Source organism: Equus przewalskii, chromosome 2 (genome assembly GCF_037783145.1).
Source record: "Equus przewalskii isolate Varuska chromosome 2, EquPr2, whole genome shotgun sequence".
NCBI classification, from domain to species: Eukaryota; Metazoa; Chordata; class Mammalia; order Perissodactyla; family Equidae; genus Equus; species Equus przewalskii.
In genome coordinates this window covers 119,175,848-119,203,132 of record NC_091832.1, presented here as the reverse complement: position 1 = coordinate 119,203,132, position 27,285 = coordinate 119,175,848, and the positions used below count along the sequence as shown (strand labels likewise).

Sequence of the window (27,285 nt, the reverse complement as noted above, 5' to 3'; positions counted from 1 at the left end):
GGGTGATAACTGGTTTTCCTGTTTGGGGGTCATAAACGAAAAAGATGCTACTAACATCAACTGAGCATGCATACGAGGCATGTGGATGCATTGTGTCATTTCACGCTCTTAACAACTTTGCAAAGAAGCTAGTGTCCTGAGCAGATTCTGACAATATAGGATCCTGGCAAGGTCCAAAAAACAAACAAAAATTAAAAGAAGTCATTGTCATATATTTACAGATGATAAAGTGACTGTCATATATTTACAGATGATGAAGTCATTGTTATATATTTACAGATGATAAAGTCACCGTCGTATATTTACAGATGATAAAGCCAAGGTTAAGAGAGGGATAGGATCTGCCCAGCAGTCACACAGCTAGGAAGTGGTGAAGACAGAGCTGTCCTGGGGTCCACTTGGTTCCAAGGTCCATGCTTTTTCAACCAACACTCAGTCTCCATCACTATCACATTAGTTTTTAGTAGCAGTAACTGTTGTGTGGTTTATTTTAAGGAATCAACTCATTTTCATAAAATTTCTTTTTTTGAGGAAGATCAGCCCTGAGCTAACATCTGTTGCCAATCCTCCTCTTTTTGCTGAGGAAGACTGGCCCTGAAGTAACATCCATGCCCATCTTCCTCTACTTTATACATGGGTCGCCTACCACAGCATGGCTTTTGCCGAGCCGTGCACTGTCTGCACCCGGGATCTGAACTGGCAAACCCTGGGCAGCCGAGAAGCGGAATGTGCGCACTTAACTGCTGCGCCACCAGGCCGGCCCCCATTTGCATAAAATTTTAAACAATACTAGAAAACGTCAAGAAACCCTTAAGTTCTGCCAGTACGCTCACCCACAGTCTTGAAGTAAACAGTGACCCACAAGTGTGTTTCAGTAGCTGCATTATTTCCTGCTTTTCAACAAAATATCTCATGCAGATGGCAGTCAGAACGACATAAAACTGCAATGACTGAGGTGTAGCCTTCCTAGATTCACTAGAATATTCCTCTCAAAAAATACAAATGTGACAATTTGAATTATTTAGTCTTTAAACTCCTCCTCATCACTAACAGCAGAGCACACAGCAGGAGGAGGGTGTCTCTGGAAAAGCTGGGTCCGGGGGTCAAACCGTATTGCTCCTCTGCTTGTGCTCCTGTCTTTCCATGTCCTACAGCAGTGGGCTCCAAAGAGAAGGACGGGTAGCCAAGGGGGCTCTTCAAGACAATCCGTTATGAAAAGAAAATAGAAGATTATTTTTCAGTCTTATCCTTTGAAAGTATTTGTTTTTGAGTCTTCCTCATAATGTACAGATACATTAATACCCTACATGTGTTGGAGGTCCATGATCAGAACAGTGTGGGATGAAATACCAACACATGCTACAACATGGATGAAACTTGAGGACATCACGCTGAGTGAAATCAGCCAGACACAGAAAGACAAATACTGCATGATTCCACTTCCATGAGGTCCCTACAGTCAAATTCATAGAGACAGAAACTGGACTAGTGGTTGCCACAGGCTGGGGAAAGGAGAGTCAGGAGTTAATGGCTAATGGGGACAGAGTTTTTTTGGGAAGATGAAAAAGTTCTGGCGATGGATGATGGTGATGGTTGCACAACAATGTGAATGTACTTAATGCAGCTAAGCTGTATACTCAAAAATAGTTAACGTGGTAAATTTTACGTTATGCATATTTTACCATAATAAAAAAAATACAATTTAGAGACCCCAGGTTCTAACATTAAAATGGCTCTGAGGCCTCTTACAGCCTGACTCCACCTTTGCATGCCCGTCCCTGGCCTGAGGGACAGTTTTTCTTGGATGGCGTGTCTTGATGTGTGTTCGCTCAGTCAGGAGTGCTCACCATCACCCTGGTTGCTTAATAAACTCCTGCTCAGCTTTTCAGGGCCATCCTGCTGAGTCGTTAAACCCAAAGGACACTTGTGTGTCACATCCTCTGTGCCTTTCTCGTGCTCATTACTCACATGCTGGTGTCTCTTTCACTTGGTCGAACTTCTCGAGGATAGGAACATTTGCATCTTCAGGACCTAGGAAAAGGCTGACTTGTGCTCAGTAATTGTGTGGTCGAGTAAGTGAGCGAATGAATACATGGTAAGTGGGTGGCATGGCAGCTGTGCGATGAATACCCTGAGTGGGTAAAGTAGGACTTCCCCGTGGTGGGTCCTTCACAGAGGCCCTGATCCCTTCTCTGGCTTAACTGTCACAGGTTCTGGGTCTGGACTGACTCAGACGAGGGAATTCTTGATCCATTTTTTGGTCATAGTTCTCTTCTCTATGTTGTGTTCTGTTGGATCACCCTTTCCAGTTCTCCCCACATTAGCAAGGGCATAGGAAACGTGCTGGACGACCTTGGGCTATCCTTCAGAATGGAACCTCACATTTTGATAACCAGATATGGATAAAGAGATTAAATTGTTTTTGTTCTGGGCTAAGGAAAGATTGTAAGTAGCGATTTTCTCCTTTTCTTTGTTACTCTAATCTATACATCTAAAAATTGAAATAGCATTTCTGAAAATACTCTCCTAGAATTTGACTTGCTTGTTAAGGCCACACCAATCAGACACTGAGGATTGTCATGATGTTACGATGGTGCCACTGTTTTTAAAATATTCAAAACTTAGCTGAATATTTTTAAAATAGTGCAATTACATTCCCATAGGGTGCTTTTGTGTTTTTGTTCTGAGCATTTATGAGAAGAAGTGAAATATTAAATTAATATGTGAAATTAGATTTCTTTTAATGAATGGATTATTATAAAACAAAGCCACCATTTCTCTGTCAAAACTGAAGCCTCATTATACTGCAGTTGCAAGCAAATTTTTTTTATGTATTTGATTTTTTGTATGTAGAGTATAAGAAACATATAACTGTAATTAAAATTTTCTTTCAATGAATCGTTAATCAGATTAGATTTGGGATTGGGATAAACCTATCAGAAAAGCTCAAGTCCAGTATCTTTTTTGCCGTATGTTCTTATAAGTGTGTACAAATTAATAACAAAAATAATCATACCAAACAAAACACTCAAACCACAATTTGACCTTATTTTCAAAACATCATTGACCATGTTTGTGTTCAAATGGGACGACTTTTCCTGTCCTCAGACCACATGACGTGTGGTACGTCTGTTCACACACTCGCTGTGTATCCCATGTGCTTCTGCAACACACACTGCTGTGCACCACATTTGTACGCGTCGGTGTGTGGCTCAACGCTCTCTGATTGGTCTTTGGAGTCTGTGGCCTGCTATACCTGATCAAGCTGAATTAAAAGAGTCTGTTTCAATTAGTTGTAAGAAATCCAACCCTGTTTCTCATTTGTCTAAAATATACAAAAAAATGGAGAATGGTGCACTCCTATATCTAAGCCAGCATAAAGGTTTTGGCAATAAAAAGAGGAGAAAAAGCAGTGACACTCAGATAATTTGTCCACAAATTACCTTAAAATTATCTTTACCCTAAATTCATGCACAATTGACAAACTGACATTTTTTTTAAAGAAGACAGCGATGGGATCAGCCTCAATCCAACGGTCAAGTGGGTGGAGAGGCCAGGCCTGCTTCTCTCTAGGGCCGGCCCGGTGGCACAGCAGTTAAGTTCACATGTTCCACTTCGGCGGCCTGGGGTTCGCTGGTTCGGATCCTGGGTGTGGGCATGGCACTGCTTGGCAAAAGCCATGCTGTGGTAGGCGTCCCACATATAAAGTAGAGGAAGATGGGTACGGATGTTAGCTCAGGGCTGGTCTTCCTCAGCAAAAAGAGAAGGATTGGCAGCAGATGTTAGCTCAGGGCTATTCTTCCTCAAAAAAAAACCCAAAAACAAACAAAAATCACCTTATTAATGGGCCTCCCATGACTTCCTTCCACACAATAGTAACCACTACCCACCACCCTCGTGTTGCCTTATCACTCTCTGGCATGCTATGTATTTCTTTATTAATTGGGTTATTGTTTCTCTCCTGTCGTTAATGTATAAGTTTCCTAAGAGCTTAGTTTCCTCTGTTTCTCACTGCTGTATGGCCAGCATCTGGAGCAGGATTTCTCAACATTGGCACTGCTGACATTTTGGGCTAGATAATTCTTTATTGCAGGGCACTGTCCTGTGCACCATAGAATATTAGCAGCCTCTCTCACCTCCATCCACTAAGTACCAGTGGCCCCCACCCCCCTACCTTGACAACCAAAAACGACTCCAGACATCGTCAAATATCCCTGGGCGGGGTGGGGAGCAGAACTGCCAGTGGAGAACCCCTGATCTAGAGCAATGCACAGCACAACCAGCACTCAATAAATACTTGTTGAATGAATGAACAGATGGATAAAATCAGTATTTCTTATCCACTCGAAATTTTGCATTCTCCACAATAGAACAATCACAACAGAAAAATTGAATAGAGAGGACTTTACCAAGTAAATTTTCCTTTCTATTCAGGGCTTAAAATTTGTCCTCGTTCACTCATCTCCTCTTGTTAACGACTTTAAATACAGATATTTCCATTAAGTACCGATTTATTTCGCTCCTAATTGTTTTGGCTGCACTGCTGATCAGCGCAGGAGCCTGTAAATTCAAACCAATGCCGCCAAGTATTTTTCGAGCCAGGTAAGCTTTGTTGGATTCCTTGTTGAAAATCACTTCTCTACTTTCTGCAGCAATTAGCAGTCAGAGGAAATAAATCACACGCCCTTCACAGGAGGATGAGATATATCCTGCCCCAGTGTTTGAGCTCTCAAGTTCAGAGCAGCCGAGGGTCCGCTCCATCACATTTTCCCTTAATACTCACCGGCTCCTCTCCAAAAGCCATCTGACATGCAATTATTTTCATCCTGCTTCACAGAAGGCCTGCTCCATTCATCTTTCCACTGAAACGGATAAAGGATTTTACTGTGTGAAACTTAAGTCAGAATGGTTCAATGCAATGCTAAGCCAAGGTTTTTTTGGGTTGAGGAGGGCGCAGAGAGGGATGAAAGGACATTTATAATCATATCTGGGGGTTTAGTAATGATCTGTCTGGAATAAAACCCTACATAGATTTACAGGTGTGTTTACACTATATGGGCAGTAAGGCGGCTGCAGAGGTGGGTGGAGAGGGTGTGATGGTAGGACGATCTGAGCTCAATTTCTGTTACTTAAGGTTAAAGACCTACCCTCACTAGAAACTAGCCCCCTTTTCTCTATAACAAGATGGAATGAGGTAGACCTACCTGCTCTTTCCTGTTGCTCTCTCTTTCTTTAAATGGCTCCACTACCCCATTAACCATCAGAAATCTGAGTGACAGCTTTGACTGTCCTCTCCTTTGCCCTCGATACTGACTGTTCAAGCCAATTTTATCTCCTAAGTTTCTCTTCATCTGTCTAGTTCTCTGTCCTCTTGGCAGCTAGACAAATCTTAACTGCCTCCACCTCTCCCCTAGGACTCGACCCGGGATCACGGCCACCGCACCTGCCCTCAGGCTTGCTGTCCACCCTCTTCCCAGAAATCTGGTTCCGCTGAGGCCAGAGTGATCTTGCAAAGAGAATCTGATCACGCGTCACTCACTTGTTGAAAACTTCCTCATTGATCTCCCATTGTTCTAAAAATTCCAGATTCCTTCATGAGGGCTTCAAGATCTGAGTCCTGATAATTCCTCTAGACTCATAACTCCTTGGCCACACTCGGCTTTGTTCAAATCCTTTTTTTGCTGCTAAGGCTTTGGACACACTGCTCCCTGCACTCAGGGCCCTTCCCCTTCCAGACCTGAGCTGTTCTCCGGATCCCATCTGTGTCACTTCTCCAGCAGGCGGGACCGCCAGGCTGTGCTGTGTGCAACACGGGTCACAGTCGGTGGTAATGATGTCTTCAATTACACAGCAGTTTGTTTGCAAAATCTTTCTAGAATGATTGTTTCTTCAATCTTCCACAGCTGTTTCATTCGGCTCCTAATATAGCAGCAATATTTTGCCAACTTGACTTTATCAAATCATTTCGAAGCATTAAAGCAGATTTCAAGTTAGCAGTTGAACACAACTAATTCTTGGAAAACACGACAATCATTAGTGGACGAGGGCACAGGCCTCAGCTGGTGTGTTTTAGGGAGAGAATGGAAAGTGCTGGTGTGTCCTCTGAACTTAATAACATATCTTCACCTCTAGATGATGCATTTCTTGACAGAAAGGACTGTTGCTTTATTCACCATTGTACACCCAACATAAAGCTAGTACCAGCTCAAACCCAATACATAATTTTAAAAATTGATATTAAATTAGATACAAGGTTTCTTTGAAAACTACAGAATTCATAAAATTGCTAACACCTTCAAATTCTGATTCTTTTTGGTTTTTGTTTAATAGTAAATGTATTTGTGGTTGAGATGAAATTATGACTTAGCTCAGGGCCAGGTTCTTGTGTCATATTATCCCGTGTTCTCCAGTGAAGCGACTGCAGGCTGCTCAGCGAGTGTGTTGACTGAGTGTTGCTGGGTCTGGTCTTGGGGGTGTGGGGTTGTTAACATGAAGCACAACTTTAAGCTGGTCTATGAAAATATTAGCTCCAACTCTTCTTTATTAAGAGGTAGGTGAGATTTCAATATAATTCTGGAAATCAAAACCCATGATTATTTATTAGTAGTCATAAATACATAATACCAACTAGGGACTTCAAATAAATAAGGGCTAGAGTTCAGCAACTCGCATGGTTCAAAAGCAGCCACGAGCTGTGTCCTTTAGCAGAACACATGTCCTATTTTAGTTGTCCTCTTGCGGGTTCTACTCTCTAGAGAAGCACAACATTTTCAGTGAATTTCTCAGAAACTTGTTTGCATTGGCGATTCAGCTTCAGGGTGAATGGAGAGAATCAGATTTTTAAAATTCAGGCGTTTATGTTATGCCAACAGCACCACCCACCAACCCCCCCATCCCATGAACCCCTGAATCCAGCCTGAGGACCAGGAGTGCACCTCGGCCTGCTGTTGAATGGACTTGTAGAAGCCTTGCCTTTCATGCTTGCTCCGTGGGCAGGTCCAGAGCCAAGGAGGGACACTTCCTGACAGAGGCTGGAGCTCCCCTCCCGCCCTCGGAACATTCCCAAGGGAACAAAGAGGAAAAGCAGGTGCAGCCATTCAGAACCAGATACAGAAAAATAGCAAGCGAGTCAGGGCCCTAAAATTCATGACTGACGTTTTCTGAGAAGTGTCTGTGTGTCAGACACCGAGTTCAGCAACTCGCATGGTTCATCTCAGTTCTCACAACCTCCCAGCGGTCGGCAGAGGCTGAAATGCAGGTTTAGGAGCCAGACCGGCTCCGGTGTGCCTCCACTTCCTGTGGCCTGACCTTGGGCCTCACCCTCTGTGTGTTTCCGCTTCTTCGTGTGTAAACAAAAGGTTGGGCATAAAACGCCTGCCTCACAGCGTTTTGGTGAGGGTGAAGCGTGCCACGAGCCAGGCTCCACGTCGAGCACGATGAGCACTGCAGAATGTCACTCTGTCCTCAGGACCATCACCCTTCTGGCTCTCCTTCCACAGCTGGAGCAGTTCCGGGAAGCCAAGCGACTCGGCCCCGGTCACGCACCTAGGGGGCGTCAGGGCCAGCTCTGGACCGCGTGTCTGCCGTCTGGCACAGGACTGTGACACGTGTGCCCCGACAGCAGAACGAGCAGTGAGGCGGAGCCGAGCCTTCCGGGGCAGCACAGGGGGTGTGCGTCCCAGCTCTTCCGCGCTCTGAGGCCCTGGTTAGTTCTAGTTAAGTCCACGGTCATCAGTTTACTGGTCTTTAAAATCAGTCATAGCCCATCTTTAGTGTTGTGAGGAAGTTATAGGTAATGTATATTTAAAAAGTTGTACATAATAGGTACTAGATCGTAGTTGCTCTCATTATAGGCCAGAACAACACATTGGAATCAGTATAATTGCAGCAATATCATATAATGCTTTAATATCAAAAATAATTTATAAACAAAATGTTGTATAGACATACAATAAAATGTTATTCAGCCTTAAAAAAGAAGGAAATTCTGAACATGTGCTACAACATGGATGAACCTTGAAAACATTATGCTCAGTGAAATTATCCAGTCACAAAAGGACAAATATTCTATGATTCCACTTACATGAGGTTCCTAGAGTGGCCAGATTCTTAGAGACAAAAAGCAGAGTGCCGGTTGCCAGAGGCTGGGGGCAGGGGGGCGGGGGGGGGTGAGAGTAAGAGTTTAATGGGGACGGGTTTTCAGTTTGGGAAAGCGAAAAAGATCTGGAGCTGGATGGTGGATGGTGCTGATGGCTGCACGACCACGTGAAAAGTACCTGATGCTGCTGCACTGCACACTTAAAAATAGCATGGTAAATTTTATGTTTATGTATATTTTACCACAATAAAATAGGGGGGAAAAGGATATATCCTTTTATAAGAGGAAAAAATTAGTATTAAAATTATTGAAATGAGAATCACAGTCTTAAGATCAGCTCCTGCTTCTTTAGTAATATTTTTTGATGTTTTACAGTCAATTCCACCAAGAACTCACTTTGGTCTTTGTATTTCGTAAGCGTGAGAAGGTGTGTGTGACTATTCCTATCCACAACATCGGCTCCTGTTTGAATTGGCAGGTGAGCATTAGTCAGTGCACGTAGACATCGTCCTAACAATGCTGTCAGAGGAGAAGCAATATTGCTGTGACACCAAGGGAACGTTTTATTATACACGTTACCTTGAAATAACATTTTTGCAGGAGATTTGATGCTGCACACATGTGGTGCGTGGTAGAAAGAGGCCAAGCTGAAGAGCATCAGTCATGTGTGTGGTCCATGACGTGCAGTCCAAGGGCCTGGGAGGCAGGGGACATAGTGAACTGTGAAGGTCGTTCCATCACCAGCACACTACCTGGAACAAAGATGCACTCGGTCCTGCTGCTCACTCTGCCTGTACCTCAACTCTGCATCGTAAGCTTTCTTTCTAGATGATTTTTAAAGTCCCATAGGCCTTTTTTTTTTTTTAAGAAGAGAAGCTCTGTTTTGTTTAAATTGCCTTGCACTCCAAACCCAAATGAAAACCACCTTGAATTTTAAAACATGACTTGCTTCTGACATTGAAACTTTTCGTCTGCTTTTTTCAATTACTATAAGTGTTAATTTGGGGGAAAAAAATTTTAACATGCCCAGAAGGCCTTGTGTGGTTCTGTTCTATTTGCATGTTTCACACATTGCATTCGTACTTACTGAAGTTCTCGCGTATCTCTTGCATTTGTCCTCTTAATCAACACCAGCTCTGATTATTCACCTTCAACCCCTTCCTTGAGCTCCATCAGACCCTCTGGGGCAGCAGGACAAGTGGTTGGTCTCTGCTCTCTGCTCTAAGCTCCTTTGACCATCCTGCTCTCTCCAGAGAGCGCTTAACCTCGAAGCACTGAGATTTCCAAACTGTGAGGCAGGATCCTGTTGTTTGTCGAATGTTTTCATCAGGAGTTTGGAGAGAGGGAGTCTGTAGATGCTTCTTACGTATGCCGTCTCCCTCTGTCCTGAGATGTTTGGTCCTGTTTTCGTGTAACTGGAATTCTTAATGAGGTAATGTTTCCAGAGAAATTACAAGGGTGGTACTTCCTAACTTCTCCTGTACTTGTAAATGGTGGCCTTTTGACCTGGAATATAAATAACAAGGGCACCAAGGTCAAGATCTTTTCCCCAGAATCTTCATCCATCATCCCAGGGTCTTCTAGCATCCAACATCACACATCAGAAATTTAATCCAAGTCAGTCTCACCTGAATTTTTTCTTTCACGAAGCTTATGAGCTTTTTTATCCTTGGGATTCAGGAATTTCTCCAGAATGTGTTTAGGTGTGCTCCTTTTCACAACGTGTTTCCCTTTCAGTGTGAAAGGCAATTAACTATTTCCGGACTAGAAAGACCAGAACATTCTGTCCTTGAGTGTTGCTTCGTACCTGCTGATTTCTCCCCACCTGTCCAGGTGTCCTTCTTCGTGGATTAATCTTTCATATGATTTATCTTTCCTTCTTCACATCCATCCACTCCTTCTTGCATTTCAATTTCCCATTTGGGACCATTTGCCCTCTGAGTAAAGTGCATCTTTTAGAATTACTTTTAATGAGGACTTTTGGGTGGTAAACTAAGATCTTGATTTTCTAAAATGTTTACTTTACCATCATTTTTGAGAAAGTTTAGCTAGGCAACCAGTTCTGGGGTGAAAGTGGTTTTCCCTCAGCCATCTGGAGGAATCATTCTGCTATCTCCTGGCTTCTGTCACTGCTGTTGTGAAGGCAGGCATGAGTCTAATTATCATCCCTTTGTAGGTGATTTGTCTTTTCTTACTGCCTGCTCTTAAGATCCGCTATTCATCCTTATTGCATTGAAGTTTCAAAACATCATATCTAGGTATGGTTTTCTAAGTTTACCTATCTTGTTTGGAATTCATTGTAATTCTGATTCTGACAATTAGTGTCTTTCAAAAATTCTGAAAAGTCCCCAGCAATTGGCATTTCAAATATTGCCTCTTCCTTACATTCTGTGGAACTCCACTGAAGCATCTGTCAGAACTTCTCGTTCAGTTCTCAGTGTCGCCGAGCCTATGTCACACGTTTTACAGCTCTTCTCCTCTCTCTGCTGCATTCTGTACAATTTCTTTGGCTTGATTCACTAATTCAGCTTTGTGTAATTTACTATTTTAACCTTTCTTTGAGTTTTTTGTTCCTCTGAGTTTTAAAATTTTAATTATTCTGAGTATTATTTTTCAAAGTTACAGTTCATTCTTTTAGAATCTACGTGGTCATTTTTACAGCCTCTTGTTTCCTGCTTGTAATTCCAAACCACTCTTGGTTTCTTTAGAAACAAAATTTATTAAATACACCTTTTTTACATCTCTAATAATTCCAATATCTTAAGCCTTTGTGGGTATAATTGCGCTATTTTTTCCTGTATCTGACTCATGGTACCTTGTTTCTTTGTGTCTTTTAGGATTTTTGTGACCTCGCGTTCCTTGCAGTGTATCTGTGGGAATTGTTTGAAACTTGAGTTGAAGTTCTATTCAATTTCATTAAGTTTTGTTCTTTATTTCCTTTCTTCTATTTTCTTTTGGCCTCTTGTGGTTCCCTTTTTTTAAAAAACTTCTTTAGATTCTTAAAACATTAATTGTCAGGGGCTGGCCCAGTGGTGTAGTGATTAAGTTCCCACTCTCTGCTTTAGCGGCCCAGGGTTTGCAGGTTTGGATCCCAGGTACAGACCTGGCACTGCTCATCAAGCCACGCTGTGGCAGCATCCCACATGAAAAAGAGGAAGAGTGGTACAGATGTTTGCTCAGCAACAATCTTCCTCAAGCAAAATGTGGAAGATTGGCGACAGATGTTAGCTCACCCAGTCTTCCTCACAAAAAAAAAAAAAACCCGTAAATTTTCAGTCTTATTTCTTGTCTTATCTATGAATTTAAGGCTATAAATTTTCTGTAAGTAATGCTTTAGCTACGTTCCACATGTATGTAATATTTTTCTTATCTTTCAGAATAAATATCTTCTATGAATTTTTGTGAGTTCTTCTACGGCCCATTAGTTATTTAGAAGGTCTTTTTTTTTTAATTCCAAAACAAATGAGCCTTTAAGTTTTATTTTTGTTATTTGTTTCTAACTTTATTGCATTGCATTTGCGGTTCTTACATACTGATTCTTTGAAACTTTACGGCCTAGAATATGGTGTATTTTCATAAAGGTTACATGTGTCCTAAAGGATGTGAAATCTCTCCTTGTCAAGCACACATTTTTCCATCCTAACCGGCCTGTTCCTGAGTTGTGTTAATAATGCCATTATCAGGAGGATTTGTCAAATTCTGCTCACAGCTCCTCACTTTTTACATCATGTGTGTGAAACTGTGTTGTTCAATACACTCAAAATCTCCCTGATGAGCCCTTTGTCTTTACATAGTGCCCACCTTTGTTCTAGCCTTCGAGTGTATTTTGTCTGATATAAAAATAGCCTTGCCATCTTTCTGTTAATTACAATTTGCTCAGTACCCTTTCTCACTTTTGACTTTCAAACTCTCTCTGTGCTCATGCTCTCTCTGCTGTCAACAGCACACGCCTGTTTTAAGCCCTGTTTGGTGACCTGGTCATGTGACTTATATCGCGGCTCCGAGTTGTGGATCCACTCCCTTGTGTTTGCGCCTCTTTCTGTTTTCTTCTTTTGAATTGCTTTTTTTCTTCCTGGTTACTTCCTGCCTCTACTGGTTTTGAAAACTAACATTCTGTTTCTATTATTTTGACTGTGGCCTTGAAGTTTTAACATGCATTCTTAACTGAAAAGTATGTGAGGCTCATCAGTGCCTTCGCCTTTTCTGCAACGCTATAAAGACGTCTAAATGTTCAACCCTTACAAAACCCCACCATGTCGGCCATGCTGCCCACTCCTCCAACGCGCTTGCCTTCCCTCCTCTCCCACTGCCTCCCACCTGTCCACCCGACTTCAGCCACGCCGAGCTCCTTCCTCATCCTCGCACAGGCCACGCGCATTCTCACCTTACTGCTCGCCGCTGGCTGGCTCCTCGCTGACAACCACATACCCCAGCTATCTGCCTCACTCTCTCACCTCTCAGATCTTTGCCTAATTTGAGACCTTCTCCGCCACCTTATTTAAAATCACACGACTTTTGAGCACTTCCTAGAAGCCTCATTGCTTTATTTTTCTCCATACCACTTGTAAGTTTTTTGTATACTAAGTGACTTATTTATGTTCTTGTCCTCCACTAAAATTTAAGCTCCCTGAGGAGAGGGGTTTCTTTTTTGATGTTTTTAAACTCCTGTATCCCCAGCTCCTGGAACACTTCCAGGCTCCTGGTAAGTCCTTCATAATCATTTGTTAAACATCCAATGAATCCAGGCCCCAAAGCCGTATGCGAATCAATCAGTATCCCTGAATTATTAGGGAATCCCCCTTTTTTCCCATCACCACCCAGAGCCGTGGCGGAGACACACTGTTTTCATCGAGGTCTCTTCCTCTGGAGCATTGTTTGTGCTGGTTCACCTGTTCCTGTGGGGGTTTCCTTTCTGCTTCTGGCTCACACTGTTTCTCTATCAGGCTCCTTGATGCTCAGAGACTCTGCTCAGAACCAACCTCCAGCATGTTCTGTCTTCTCATCGCGGACGCAGAAAGTTCACATCCTTGGGCCCACAGCGTCTGCAGCCGCTTCCAGGAAATTTGGTGGTTTCAGTTCCACTCAGTTCCCTGGACTGCACTTAAAGTCTGCTCTCCTGGCCTCAGAGGACTTCTTATACATTTTTGAAGGCTCATTCACTCATTTAAAATATTTTTAACTGTTTTATCTGGTATTTCCAAATGTCTCTGAATCTCTATCAGGCAGGTTGGGATTCCTTTTTCACAATTTGTGAGATGTACCTGGAGTGGCATGTTTTTTTCCATCATTGTTTATTCCTTCTCTTCATTGTCGTCACTGCCACGGCCAGAAGGGCCGCCACCCTCAGTACCACTGCCACTTGAGCTGTTGTGTGGCTGCTTTTGTAAACCATTGAACTGAGTTCAAGACAATAGTGCCTCAGACCACAAGGACTACGTGGTTTATTTTTAATGTTTATGTAAATGAAAACTTCTGTTCAACCCTACACCTACTTTCCAAGGGTGATTTTTCTGGCCTGTACTGGAAACCAAAACACTGAACAAAGGCATAAAACAATACTGAGGGGTGGCCTGGCGGCCTAGTGGTTAAGTTCAGCATGCTCCTCTTCGCCTGCCCCAATTCAGTTCCTGGCTGTGGAGCTACACCACTCGTCAGTGGCCACGCAGTGGCAGCGACCCACATGCAAAATAGAGGCAGACTGGCACAGACATTAGCTTAGGGCGAATCTTCCTCAAGCAAAAAGAAGAAGATTGGTGACAGATGTTAGCTCAGGATGAATTTTCCTCAGCAAAAAAGAAGATATTGAAAGATAAATTCCAACTGACAACCTCTCTCATGTTTATTCCTTGCGGAAGCTCCAGCTGTAGTGGCATGGGCACTCTTGGACTAGGAGTCCCCCAAGATTCGCTGAGGAGCACTGAGAGGTGGAGGGACTCTTACAAGCATGAGGTACAATGTTCTTATAAAGGGCAGTCTGAAAATGGTGGCCATGATCTTCCAGGGATTAGCGTATGTGGAGATACTAGTTTCCTATTGCTGCTGTAACAGATGGCCACAAGTTCACTGGTTTAAAATACACAAATGTATCATCTCACAGTTTCCATCAGTGGAAGCCCGTGTGGCTGAGTCCCTCTTGGAGTCTCACAGGCCGAAATTGAGGTGTCTGTGGAGCTGTGCTCCCGTCAGGAGGTCGGAGGGGAGAATCCACGCCTCGTCTTTCAGGTTGTTGGCACCTGTTTCCTTGCTGGCTACCAGCCAAAGGCCGTTCTCAGCTTCCGAAGGCCACGGGCGTGCCTCAGCTCTCAGCCGCCTTCCTCCCTCTTCAACGCCAGCGAGGGTGGCGTCTCTCTCGATCTTCACCTCTCCTGTGTCCTCTTCTGCTTTTAAGCTAATGTGACTAGATCAGGTCCACCCGGAGAATCCAGGACCCTCTCCCCATCTCAAAGTCTGTCACCTTCATCGCATCTGCTAAGCCTCTTTGCTGTTAGGTTACATATTCACACCTTCTGAGGATTATGATGTGGACATCCTGGGGGACCATTCTTCTGCCTACTCCGGTGGGCAAGTATCCAGACTATAGAAACCAGGAGAAAGCACAACCATAGTGGAAATGTAAGTCAGGAACGCTGACGTCCAGGGATATTCTCCAAAGCCCAGAAGTCTCTCCAAGCAGAGTGCAAGAGGAGGTGAGCAGAGACCCTCGAGTGAGACCAACGGCTGAGGCAAGCAGAGTGCAAGAGGAGGTGAGCAGAGACCCTCGAGTGAGACCAACGGCTGAGGCAAGCAGAGTGCAAGAGGAGGTGAGCAGAGACCCTTGAGTGAGACCAACAGCTGAGGCAAGCAGAGTGCAAGAGGAGGTGAGCAGAGACTCTCGAGTGAGACCAACGGCTGAGGCAGGATGTGGCCTTGGTAGAATGCCCTCAGCCTAAAGGCCAGTAGCAGTCTTCCCGACAGCACCCTCAAGTTCTCTGCAGTGGCGCTCTCCCTCCTGCAGCAGTGGAGAGCTCTCACTAGAACAGGAGGCCCAGATGCCGGTCTCGTCTCCTCTAACGCTGTCTCCTGGGTTCCACCCTGAGGGCGGAAGCTGTTGTCGTTTTCAATCCAATTGAAGAGTCTCAGTCTATCGAGATCATAGGCCACCAGCAGAATATTTCCAGGTGTTTTCTGCCCTCTCTCCTTATAGATTGACTGGCTGTGGTTTCAGTTCACATCTCATTTGTATCATTTTGCCAAAAGTGGCAAGAAATAATTAGCACATGCCAACATTTGTATTTTTTCTACCATTTCCCCTAATTATATGCCTTGTTATATAGAAATATAGATTTTCTGGACATGTTGCATTGCACGCTAATGGTTACCAACTATCCAGATGACAAAGCATCCTCCTGTGTCCCTCCCCTTCTGGGCCACTGTCACATTTTACATAGTGTTACTTGCAGCACTTGAATTTCCAGATACTAAAATCTCTATCAGACAGAAACGTGCTTTGCTAAACAACAGAAAAATGTGGCTTAACACATGGAGACCCATGCGTCCCGTGCAGGCAGTCTGGAGCAGGGAGACCCTTGCATCTGTCCACGCTGCTGTCCGTCAAGTGTGGATCTCAACCCCGTGCCTCTCACTGCATGGTCCCGGCGTGCCCACTGCACATCCAGGACTCAATCCTCATTGTAGGCAGGACAAAGAAGGCAACAACCATGAGGAGTGGAGGATGGAGGAAGGACACAAACTCCAGAAACCCCTATGAGAGATTTCTGCTGGCATCTCCTTGGCCATAGATTGAAAAAGAATCTAAGAAGTGAGTATTTTTATCTATTTAGGGTACAATTTGTGAAAAGCAAATGAGGGAATAGATATTGGGCAGGAATGCAGCAGTGTCTGACAAGTATACTGCTATTATAAAGAATAAAGATATATGTAATGTACTTAAAAAAAGATACCTACTATCTGCTCTTAAAGTTGAAAAAGGAAGTTGCAGAAGAATGTGCATATGAGCCCATTATTTTAAAGACAAATAAGATTAACTGCTGGATGTATGTTTGGCCGTGCATGGAAATATTTTGGGAAGGTTATACACTAAACTGAATACAGCTAATGATACAGTGAAAATTATTATATTATAGCTAATAAATAGAGATCGCATCTAATAATAATACCAAACATCTCCACGAAATCTGCTATACTGCAAGGCACTGCTGTGTTTAAGAAACTTTAACTCATTTAATCTTCACAACAACTTTATAAGATTCTCCTAATGTTGTCCTTAATTTACAGATGAGGAAATTGATGCATGAAGAGTTAAATAACTTGTCCAAGGTCACAGACTTAATGAATGTTAGAGGTGGAGTCTGGACGTCTGGTCCAGGATCTAGGTGCTTACCCCTACAATATATATTTTATAATTTGGAAAAAATAAAGCAATGACCCATCCTTAAAAATCTCCCTCAAACAGCAGCAGCAGCAGCACCAACAACAAAGCAGAAAGTGCACATGGACCCTAAGCCGGACCTGGCCCTTGAGGAAGACTGTCTTCGGTCCTCCCCGGCCACACTCTCACCATTGGGTGTCCTCTCCGGCCACACTCTCACTGTTGGGTGTGATTCCGCCTCTCTGATAGGCCAGGCTCTCCCCATCTCTCATCCACACACCCAGCCTGGCAAAGCTGCTCAGGATTCCAAACCCCAGCTCCATCCTGACTTTCCTCCCAGAGCAGAGGCCCCTATTCTTTCTCCTCTTCCTCTCCCATCCTAACAAAGCTGTCCATGCACTGCAGAGACTTGCATTTTCCTTGACAAGTTGACAACTATAAAATAATGGGACAATTGTTGGCCCTGGGTGGGCGGAAGGTTTGAGAGTGCAGAGAGAGGAACCCCATCATTTCTGTGTCTGCAGAAATAACTAATATTTATATTGTTTGAAACACCCCCACGGAGCTTCCACACACCTCTAATCACCTGATCCAGTCCTCATGATAACACTGCAATGGCTTTCATTCCCATTTTACAGATGAGGAAACTGAAGCCGCGTGCGGGTACCTAACTTGTTCACCACGTTCTCGTCGTGAGAGTGGCAAAGCTGATCTTAAGGCTCACCATCCTTTCCCCACTGCAATAACCTCCTTTTATATAAACTTCTGTGGCCGGGAATTTCCAAGTGTTGCCAATGAAATTTACAGTTAGAATAGGGAAAACTCATCATCATTGCTGGAAAAATGAAGAAATGAAGCTTGAGGGTGAAAGACACAGAGGACGGGCCAGGGGAGTCAGTGACAGGGGACTGTTTTCACAGACACAGGTTTCTTTTGGTTAAAACAATCTAAACGTCCTTTCAGCCTCAGTTTCACTTCAGTTTTGACAGTCTTTTAGTTTATGGTAACTACCGGGAAATCTTTGTTCTTAAAACTCTATTTTTCCTTCTTTCCTAAATACTTAGCTCCTCTGTTGCTTTATTTAGAAATAAAAGATTATTATAACTGACTGCTGATTTGGGTGGTATATGTTGGTAATATTCATGTGTGACCAACAGTTTTATATGTAAAAACAATACACGTAAAAGATACAAGTCTTGAGGGTAGAGAAGGACCTTATAAAAATAAAACGTGTGCCCACAGTGCATTACGGAGAGTCTGTTGGTTTAAGACATGAACACAGGAAGTGTTTGGAGACCCGAGCAGAAAGGGGTGCCGGTCGAGTCTTTGTTCCTGCAATAAACTTGAGCGACAGAGCAAACAAAGACAGCGCCCAAGGTGGCTCACCTCTCAATGCTCTGAGAAGACTTTGACACCTGAAGGGGAAGTTTCTGGAGTCGAATGTCTTGACTCACTTCATTTCAACCGCCATGGCCCCCAGATCGGTTCTGAACCAGTTGTTGAGCAGCATTAGAATTCTAAGGAATTTTTACTGGATAAAATCTGATCTTGTGCATTTTAAATTGCAGCTAGAAAACCTGTGAAATAAGTTAAGTTGATACAGTAGTTGAGTGCTGGCATTTACACCTACAAGGAACCTGAGAATGTATTTTAGGATGTGCCTTCGCCAACGGTCAGGAAAGCCTCCCTTCTCCTTGGTAGACCCCCAAATAGTTGACAGCTTACTTTTATAAGGCACAAAGGTTTGAACTCACAGAAGCAGACGTTGGTCAGATTTCAACAGCACCCTTTGTTTTCAAGGTGATGTTAACTAACCGTGGGATGCTGTCTGCACTGGTTTGTCGACTCTCTACTGGTGGGGTTTCTTCCTGGGAGCCATTTCATCTATCCCAGAAGAGACCTCCATCATCACCACCCCCCCGTGTCCCAACCCGCCCCCCACCCCGAAGGAGCAGCCCAAGGAGGCTGGCACAGGTCAGGTTGTGGATGCGGCCTGCTCGCTGCATCTCCTCACCGGGGACCTGCCTCCCTCCTCATGTCCAGAATAGCTCCAGTCACGACACCTGCGTTTAACTCCTCCTTTCAAATCAGGGCGCTGAGAGTCAGGCTTCTCCTCTCCAATAAAAATGTCACCAGTCAGCAAGCATCCAAAAATTCTCATAACATGGTTTAAGATCTGCAGGCTGCAGAACACCTCATGCATTCATTCTCTCTCCTTGTTTAGATTCTTTCTTCTTATGCAATTTGGATAGATGACTTCTTTGGCACTGAATGGCCCAAACCTTATAAAACCATGTGCTCTCAGATGCCATTTGCCAAATGCGTCTTCTTTCCTGACGAAGGAAGGATAGCTACCAGGCAAACGGCCCAAAAGCGTATCCCCCTGCAAGTCCAGGTTGTCCAGGATCAATCGAGTGCACCTTCTGAGCTGGAGCTACCTTCCCAGGATCCTCGGCAGACGTTTGTCCACTGCTCCTCCGCCTGCAGTCCCGCAGTGAGGGGACCGGGGAGAGAAGTGCTCCCTGCGTTTGACGCTTCTCTCACGTTCTTGGGCAGTCTCCTTACGTGGAAGCATTAGCTCCCCTGCTGTAATGCTGCACCAGTTGTCTTAGCTTTGTTTCTGGAGTCAGCTGAGAGAAGATCCCCTCTTTATTTCCACTTCTATCCATTGTAACCTGTGCACTTTTTTCTGTACAAACTCTTTACAGGATTTACAAAAACTCTACACTCTCAGGAAGTGGCGTCAGCATTGAAGATGTCTCGCATGTCAGTGACTAGAATCGTGTCAGCTTTAAAGGAAGTAAAGCTATGTCCGCAACTGCAGAGACCAAGATGAAAATTAAGTTTGTGATGACTTCAAGCTTGCAGCGAATTCATTCGTGCGCACAGACACGCACACGCAGCCCTGATGTCTCTCCCCGCTCTGATTTCATGGTCTGGGCTTTAGTTCATAGCTTCCAAAATTTGCATAGCTGTGGGAAGCTCATTCTTGGAGATATTCAGCTTTCTTACCTTATGCTTTAAATGAAACCTTGGCTGCAAGTGAGGCTTCCCATTCATTTCAACGTCTCCGCACTGCGACTTTTTAATTAAAATTCTCCACTTGGCAGTTCAAGAATTTTGAAATAACAAGACGTGCATAGTGTTGAAGATGAGCCAGGAAAACTCTCAGTGGAAATTTATGTAATCCACCGCCAGCTTACTCCTCACGGCTTCTGATTGTGAACTGAAAAGAAAAAGATCCCATCGTGTGCAATGGTCTTTCATCTCACTGAAGTTTGGGTATCACCCACTGAGAATGAGGGGCAATTACTTTTAATAATTGGGACAAATGAAATTGGAATGTGTTCCACTTACTAATTAAAATCTTCCCTTGATTTAAAAGCTAATGTGTCCAGAAGGGGTTCTGAACTGTGTTTTTATACATTTTACCTCTAGCCTAAGGTCCAGGTTTATAGCCTATTATGGTAGCAATGGGGTATTTTAAAGACAAGCCACCACAGTTGGGTCTGGTCTAACTTACTTGCTAAAAGTAGTCCATGCTCACATCCCCTTCTGCTCACAGTTTCGTTAGGAGTCTGGCCTTACGTGGAACTACCACACGTCACTTCCCAAGAACACACCGTGAAGACGCTCTAAGCCCTTTTCCTTGATAACAAGAACCCTGCAGTAAGTGGCATTGTTTGCAGCGAAGGAACAGAAACCTCAGCAGAATGCCTCACGTGTCCATGTTTTCATTTAACAGAAAAGATGACTCCCCAGGCCGGAGGTTCTGTGGCTGAGACTCCAACTCAGGAGGAAGAGCACCAGATGCAGAGAATGATGGCAAAGCGGTCGAAAATCATCAAGGAGCTGATACAGACGGAAAGGGACTACCTCAACGACCTGGAGCTGTGCGTGAGGGAAGTGGTTCAGCCCTTGAGAAGTAAGCAGGTAAATGCCTCTGGGAGGGCCTCCCACCATATCCTAGATGAGACCGCCAGCACCGCGAATCCAAGCCCCAAGCCGATCAGACATGGCACCTGCCTCAGGGGGGTGGGGCGTGGGCCTGCTCTCTGGGTCCCCAGCTTGGGTCGACACAAGCATCATCAGACCCATGCTTCTCGTGTCCCTCAGCCTGGCCAAGGAAATTGTATTTTAAATATGGGGAAAAGGAAATTCAAAGGTTTTGCCACTTTGAAATTTCTGTGTCCCTTCTTGGATTCCCAGGGAACCAGTAGCAAAATGCGAGTGACAGGTTTTCAGCAGTTTAGGAGCAAAGCATTTAATTGGATTTAAAGATGAGCAAGGATTCAGAAGAGAAAAATAAGTTATTTTTCTTCCACATTGAGGGCTCAGTTAAACTTTTGACAGTTTAGCTAAGTAAAATTCAACCCAGAAATTAACCTGAATGTAAGCTAAAAATTTTTGTAAGGCTGGCCCCAGGTGAAGCTTGAAGTGTTCATAAGTTAATCATTCTCCTCCTTTTTAATCAAGGCCTGTTCAAGAAATTTCTTGTAGGGAATTAGAATAAAAGTACAGAGATTGTTTGATTCACGCACACACGGTTATTTTCATTCACTCACACACAGTTAATAGGTGCCTGACATGCGATTGGCACGGTCCCCAGCACTGGGGTTACAGTCAGTACAGAATAGTCTGGCCCTCGTGGGGTTCATTTTCCGGTGGGGGATGAGGAGGTGTCAGACAATAAAAAATAAATAAGCAAAAATTAAAATATATCAGACGGTGTTAGTACAGCCGAGACCACTGAAGCAGGGAAGAGGGGAGGGGCATGGGCACAGAGTGGCATCTCTCCTTCAAGTAGAGCCGTCCGTGCACACCTTTCCAACGGGACATTGGTGCAGGGGAGTGAAGGAGGTGAAGGCTGCTCCAGGTGGAGGACCATAGCCTAATCGCTAGGGTGGGCGGTGGTCCCCATGCACAATGCAAACAACAGACAAAACAGAGACTAGAAAGTGGAGACGACCAGAAATTCCTCCACTGGCAGATCGTCACCGTTCACATGGTTGGGAACATCCTTTGAGACACCCGTGTGGATGCATATATACAAAGATACACGCAGAAACACACACGTATTTCTACATAAATGGGATCAAAACTGCACATGCTATTTTGTCACAGGCTTGTTTCATTCAGCAATCTGCTGTATGGATCTTTTCATTACCACTAACGCTTTCAAGCGTTTTTCTACTGTTACCGATGCCGACACACCCTTACACTTTGGATGTTGGCAACTTCTCTCCTTGGAATAAACTCCTAGGAAAGCAATTGCTAGGTCAAAGGACATGCATATAGAGAACTTTGATTAAAAATTGCCAATTGACAACCAGAAAGTCACTATCACTCCAATTTTCCTTCCTATGAACAGAGCTCCAGGAGCTGCCTCTCTGCACCGTCCTTAAAGCTGAGTGCCGCAGATTTTATAGAGAAGACCGGGTTCCTTTCAGTCCTCCTGACAAATATCATGTATTCGTTAGGCATTTCTATTCTTTTCAGTTCCTACTCATATTCATGTCTTTTGCCCTTTATTAAAAAATCACGACTTTTCTTCTTCCTATTGTTTTATAAAACCTCTTTTTATATTAGGGATAGTCTTTTTTCATCCCACATGTTGCAACTAGTTTTCTCAGTTTGTCTTTTGCCCTCTAACCTTGTTTAAGGCTTATTCATTATTTTTTGCCACGTTTCAGTGATCAAATATAACCAACCTTACGGATCCTGGGTTTGGCATCTCAACATGTACCTCCTGATTATAGAAAGATTGTAGCCAGTTGTCCCGATATCCATGACTAAATCTTCCTACCAAGACTTCAGTCACGCGGAAGCTAACCCAGGACGCTTCTCAGAAATGTTAGAGAAGCATCTGGCCTACAGGTTATGGAAAACCTGTGTAGGTCAAGACGGACTTTTGTATAAAAGTTGTCTTTGGTTTAGGATGATGTGTAGAGAAAAGTGGGCAAGCACGCTTGGAATTTTCTCTTCCAGGAAGTCACCTTTGGGTTTATCCCTCGTGAGTACTTAGCATGTGCCGGTCCTGTTCCACACGCTCTGTTAGTACCCTCAGGTACTCCTCTCATTTCTCAAGTCAGAGGGTGACTGGCAGCTTTCTGAGTCTGGAAATTTCTTTCTTTTTTTTTTAATTAATTAACTTATTTATTTTCATATGTACATCATAATATATTTCGAATTCTGTGTAGATTACATCATGTTCACCATCCATAAACTAAGTATAGTCCATCCCCTCACATGTGAGCCTAATCACCCATTTTGCCCTCCCCCCTCCCCGCTTCCCCTATGGGAACCACCAATCCAATCTCCAATGCTATGTGTTTGTTTGTTGTTGTTTTTATCTTCTACTTATCAGTGAGATCATATGGTATTTGACTTTCTCCCTCTGACTTATTTCACTCAGCAAAATACCATCAAGTTTCATCCATGTTGTCACAAATGGCCGGATTTCACCATTTCTTATGGCTGAGTAGTATTCCATCGTGTATAAATACCACATCTTCTTTATCCATTCGACCCTTGATGGGCACCTAGGTTGCTTCCAAGTCTTGGCTATTGTGTATAACGCTGCAGCGAACCTAGGGGTGCCAGTGTCTTTATGCCTTTGCGTTTTCAAGTTCTTTGGATAAATACTCAGCAGTGGGATAGCTGGATCATATGGTAGATCTATCCTTAATTTTCTGAGGATACTCCATACTGCTTTCCATAGTGGCCGCACCAGTTTGCACTCCCACCAGCAGTGAACAAGGGTTCCCTTCTCTCCACATCCTCTCCAACATTTGTTGCTTCCTGTCTTGTTAACTATAGCAATTCTGACTGGAGTGAGGTGATACCTCATTGTAGTTTTGATTTGCATTTTCCTGATAGCTAATGATATTGAGCGTCTTTTCATATTGCCTGTTGGCCATCCGTATATCCTCTTTGGAGAAATCTTATTAATTCTGTAAAAGTAGGAAAAACATTCATGGTTATGTTAAAAATTTGCTCTCTAGTTTCATTGCTAAGTACATAAAAATATTTTTGGTGTGTTTTCTTTCATTTAATATAAACTAGCTGCATTGGATGCAACCTCTATTCTGGCAGATATTAATGGTTATTAATAAAATGTTCTTTTACATACTTATTAAAATATTGATTTTAAGTGCACATGGCGTCAGACTCTCCCACTATCAACCCTCCCTTATGAGGCAGTCTGACCCATCACTCCTGTTCTTTGAAAATTTAGAACCCAGCCCACTGTCTCCACATCTTTCTCTCCCTAATTCTGACATCAGTTCCGGGTGATTTCAGCGCTCATGCAAGTGAAGCACACGGCCTCAGGGAGTCTCCCTCAGCTCCTTGACTTGCTCGCACCCCACGGTCTTTCTTCAACCCCTTCTCCACTCCCCCCCCCAGGGCCACACCCAAGAACTGTCACTGCCAATAACTTCACCCCACAAAATCAGAACTCCAAGCTTGTCAATCTCTGACCCCACATCCTCTCTTTCAGCCGTCTTTTCACATCCCACTAGCTCCCTCCCTCTGACGATTTTTCCATACCACCCGGACCTCCATCTCTCGCCCTCACCCCCTTTTCACCGTTCGTCAAGCCCACACCTGCTTCACTTTCCACAGGTCCTGCGTGGTCGTCACTCTGTGCAGCTGAATTCACTCCCTTTCCTCTCTCCGTCCATTTACCTGCCTGAAAACTCCTGCCCTTGAGGAAGTTCAATTTTTCACCTATTCCACACTCTACCCAGGCAGCTGAACCAAACTCTCTTAAAATTCGTGACTGTTTTCAAGTGGGGCCCCAGTAACATCCCTGAAGGGACTTCTCTCACAGCTTCTTCCTTCTCCTCATGCCTCAAACACTCGCTTTTCTGTGCTCTGCTGATGTCCTTTTCCATCATTTCACTGAGAAAACAGACGCAATAAGAAGATGCTCACACTCTCAACACCAAATCTGTAAACTGCCTGCATCTCTACCCACATCACCCGGCCAGTGGTTCCTGCTTCCAGCGGAGGACACCCTCTGTCTAACACAGTGACCCGTCGCTCGGGCGCTCCGTGGCTCCACTGCTGAGCTGTCCTTTCTCCCTCCTGCCTAATTGATCTTACCCTCCCCACTGGATCATTCTCATCACTGTGATCTGCCATCTAAAAAACAGAACCAAAAAAACTCTCTCTTGACTCTAAAAGAATTGTCTATATTCTGTCTTTATTTCTTTCTCTTTTTAAACGGAATATAAAATATTTAATATGTCTAAAAGCATATGTGACTAAGATATGTTTCAAAATAAGCCCAATTTACCAAAATCTGTCCCTGTGATGAGTTAATGATCAATATAAAAAGACTAAATATATAAGAAAATGACTTCCTTTGAATTCATAACCCACTTCTGTATCAAATGGAATAAGAAGTTTATTCAGTATGAAAATGTTCTCAATTTTAAACTGTCTGCTGGACTGGTGAGTTAAACTGGCCCGGCTGATAGAAATGCCATTGCTAAGTGGGACCTGATCTTTATTTGCTTGTGGTTTTGTTTTTGTTGTTGTTTCTCTTATTTTTGCTTCCTGTAGAACTCCTCAAGCAATCCCAGAACTGTGTTTCAGATCATTTAAAATTAAATGTTTCCCTTATGGTGGCTCCTACTTTACTTGTTTGGCAGGTTTAGTTTTGCCCTCAGTGCTTTGAACACAGCTCTCACATTCTCGCTCGTACTTCCTCTGTCAGTCCGTCCTTGTTCGCTGTTCGCACCTGGCACTTCCCTTGTTTCCCTCTCTCCCAGCGCTCTCCCCGCCCTGGCTGTGGAATTCTGTTCCAGTCAGCAGTCTAGGCGTCCTCTCCACTAAGGTTATAATAGCAATTATTTGAAGGTTTCTCAGAGTTCTCATGTCAGATCCACTTTTTTCCCACTTCTTACAGCTTTTAACCTTTGATTAAGTAAATAAACGCTCAGGAACTCATATGATTCTTGTACACATTTATATGAGTGCAGAGGTAGCTAATTGATGCCACCAGTTCATTACCTTCACCACCATTTCAATGTTCATTAGCTCCTTCATGTCCTCACTGCCCTCCTAACTGTTTAAATACCACGGTCTTTGCACAAGCCATCTGTCATCAATTAGTGTCAAAATTTATGAATTACCACACACAGTTTTCCTATAACCATGGGAACAATCTGCAATCCATGCTCAGCTAAACTGGAGGCAACATAAGTAAGTGTCTTATGTGTACAGCTTAGGCTGGAAGAAATTTGGGGAAGTCGTCTGACTCATGCCTTTTCTCTTGTTGAGAAGACTGTCTTTGCTTCATTGTGTTGCCTATATGTCTTCTTTCTATGCATCTGCTCCACGTCTTTTCACTCCCAGAAGAAACAAGTCAGTTTATGAAAGTGAAAATTGGAGAAGGGAGTTGAAAACTGAGAAAAGCAGTGGGCTTATCTGAGCAAACTTGGAAGAATGAATCAGTGTACAAATGAATGCCTAGACCCAGCCCTTGACCGATAACTGTTCTGTGGCAATCGTGGTTATAAATCTTAATCTTAGCTTCAAGGCTTTTCTATAAACTAAACTTCACGTAACTGCAAGCAGGATCAGACTCGGCAGCCAGAGCTTCTTTGACAACAGCATTGTGAGAGGTTTTTCGAAGAAGGCAAAAATTATCCACAACATTCGGTGTTGAAACACTTTGTGGAAAAACGGGTTCTAGTTATTTATTATCCAAACAGGGCAATAGGAGAGACTCTACATTTTTGGAACTAGGTCAAAATAAATTAAAACCAGAGCAAACTACCAATGGAAAAGGGCTTTATGAATACAGAAAGGACAAAAGGAGATTGAAAAGAATAGTTAGAGGAATTTAAACACATGCTTTGATTTTTCTTTGTTTTTAATTGTTTTTTTTTTAATTTCTAAAATTCACATAATGCAAAAGCACCAAAGATTTCAAGGACGTGATAGTGTCCTACAGCTACTCAACTGCCTTCTCTAGAGGCAGACATCATTACCAGCCGCTCATTACCCTTCTAAGGGTGTTCTATTTACAAATGGGTGTGTCTGAATGCACATTTACTAGACATTTATTTATATAATAAGAAAGATAAGTGTATTTATTTTAGATTTTCTCATATTTGATCTAATTGTGTTCATTATAGTTTAAATTTTGTGTTTTCTGAAAAAAGGGCAAAAATAATCTATAATTTTGTATTAACAAGAGCTCAATTGGAATTTTCCTTAAAATTTGGATACACTATGTGGCAGCAATTTTGTAAATAATTTTCATTAGAAGACATATATAGAAGAAAATTATCCCTCTAGCTCTACCACTTAGCAAGAAGCACTGTAAATAATTGGGTTTATCGTCCGGGCCCATACAGACATACCCAAATATCTTGTGAAATTGGAAGCATACCATTTTATACCATTATGGGACCTCTTCCCCCCAAGGATATATTTACATGTTTTATTTTTGACCACAAATAACAAATACTAATTTAAATGGAAAAATGTTTTATTTATTGAGGGGCCATAAATTTGAAATTTTGCTACTCTTGCTGAAAAAAGTACAGAATTACAATTATGATAGTTCACTGAAATACAAAATAAAAGAACCAAGACGGAAATATTTATCTAGTAATTATTAAAATATACCCAGCTTTCATTTATAGATGATAGATAGATGGATAAATTAGACTTCTCAAAGCTATTTACTAAAACTTTGCCTGCATAACAAAAAGGAAACCATAGGTGAGAAAATCTCTTTTGTCATGAATTTTTAAGTGTCACAGAAGGGCTCTTGTCAAAACTGTCACCTTCACTAAAA

The 27,285-nt window shown here is 43.1% G+C and overlaps 1 protein-coding gene across 1 annotated transcript in view; it reads left to right on the top strand.

Moving 5' to 3' along the window:
- The window catches only part of ARHGEF38 (Rho guanine nucleotide exchange factor 38), a 120,509-nt gene that overhangs the window by 10,903 nt on the left and 82,321 nt on the right, over positions 1-27,285 (top strand). Inside the window, exon 3 of the mRNA XM_070611813.1 lies at positions 20,212-20,399. Coding sequence (XP_070467914.1) covers positions 20,212-20,399 — 188 coding nt within the window. The remainder of the gene's footprint in view (positions 1-20,211; positions 20,400-27,285) is intronic.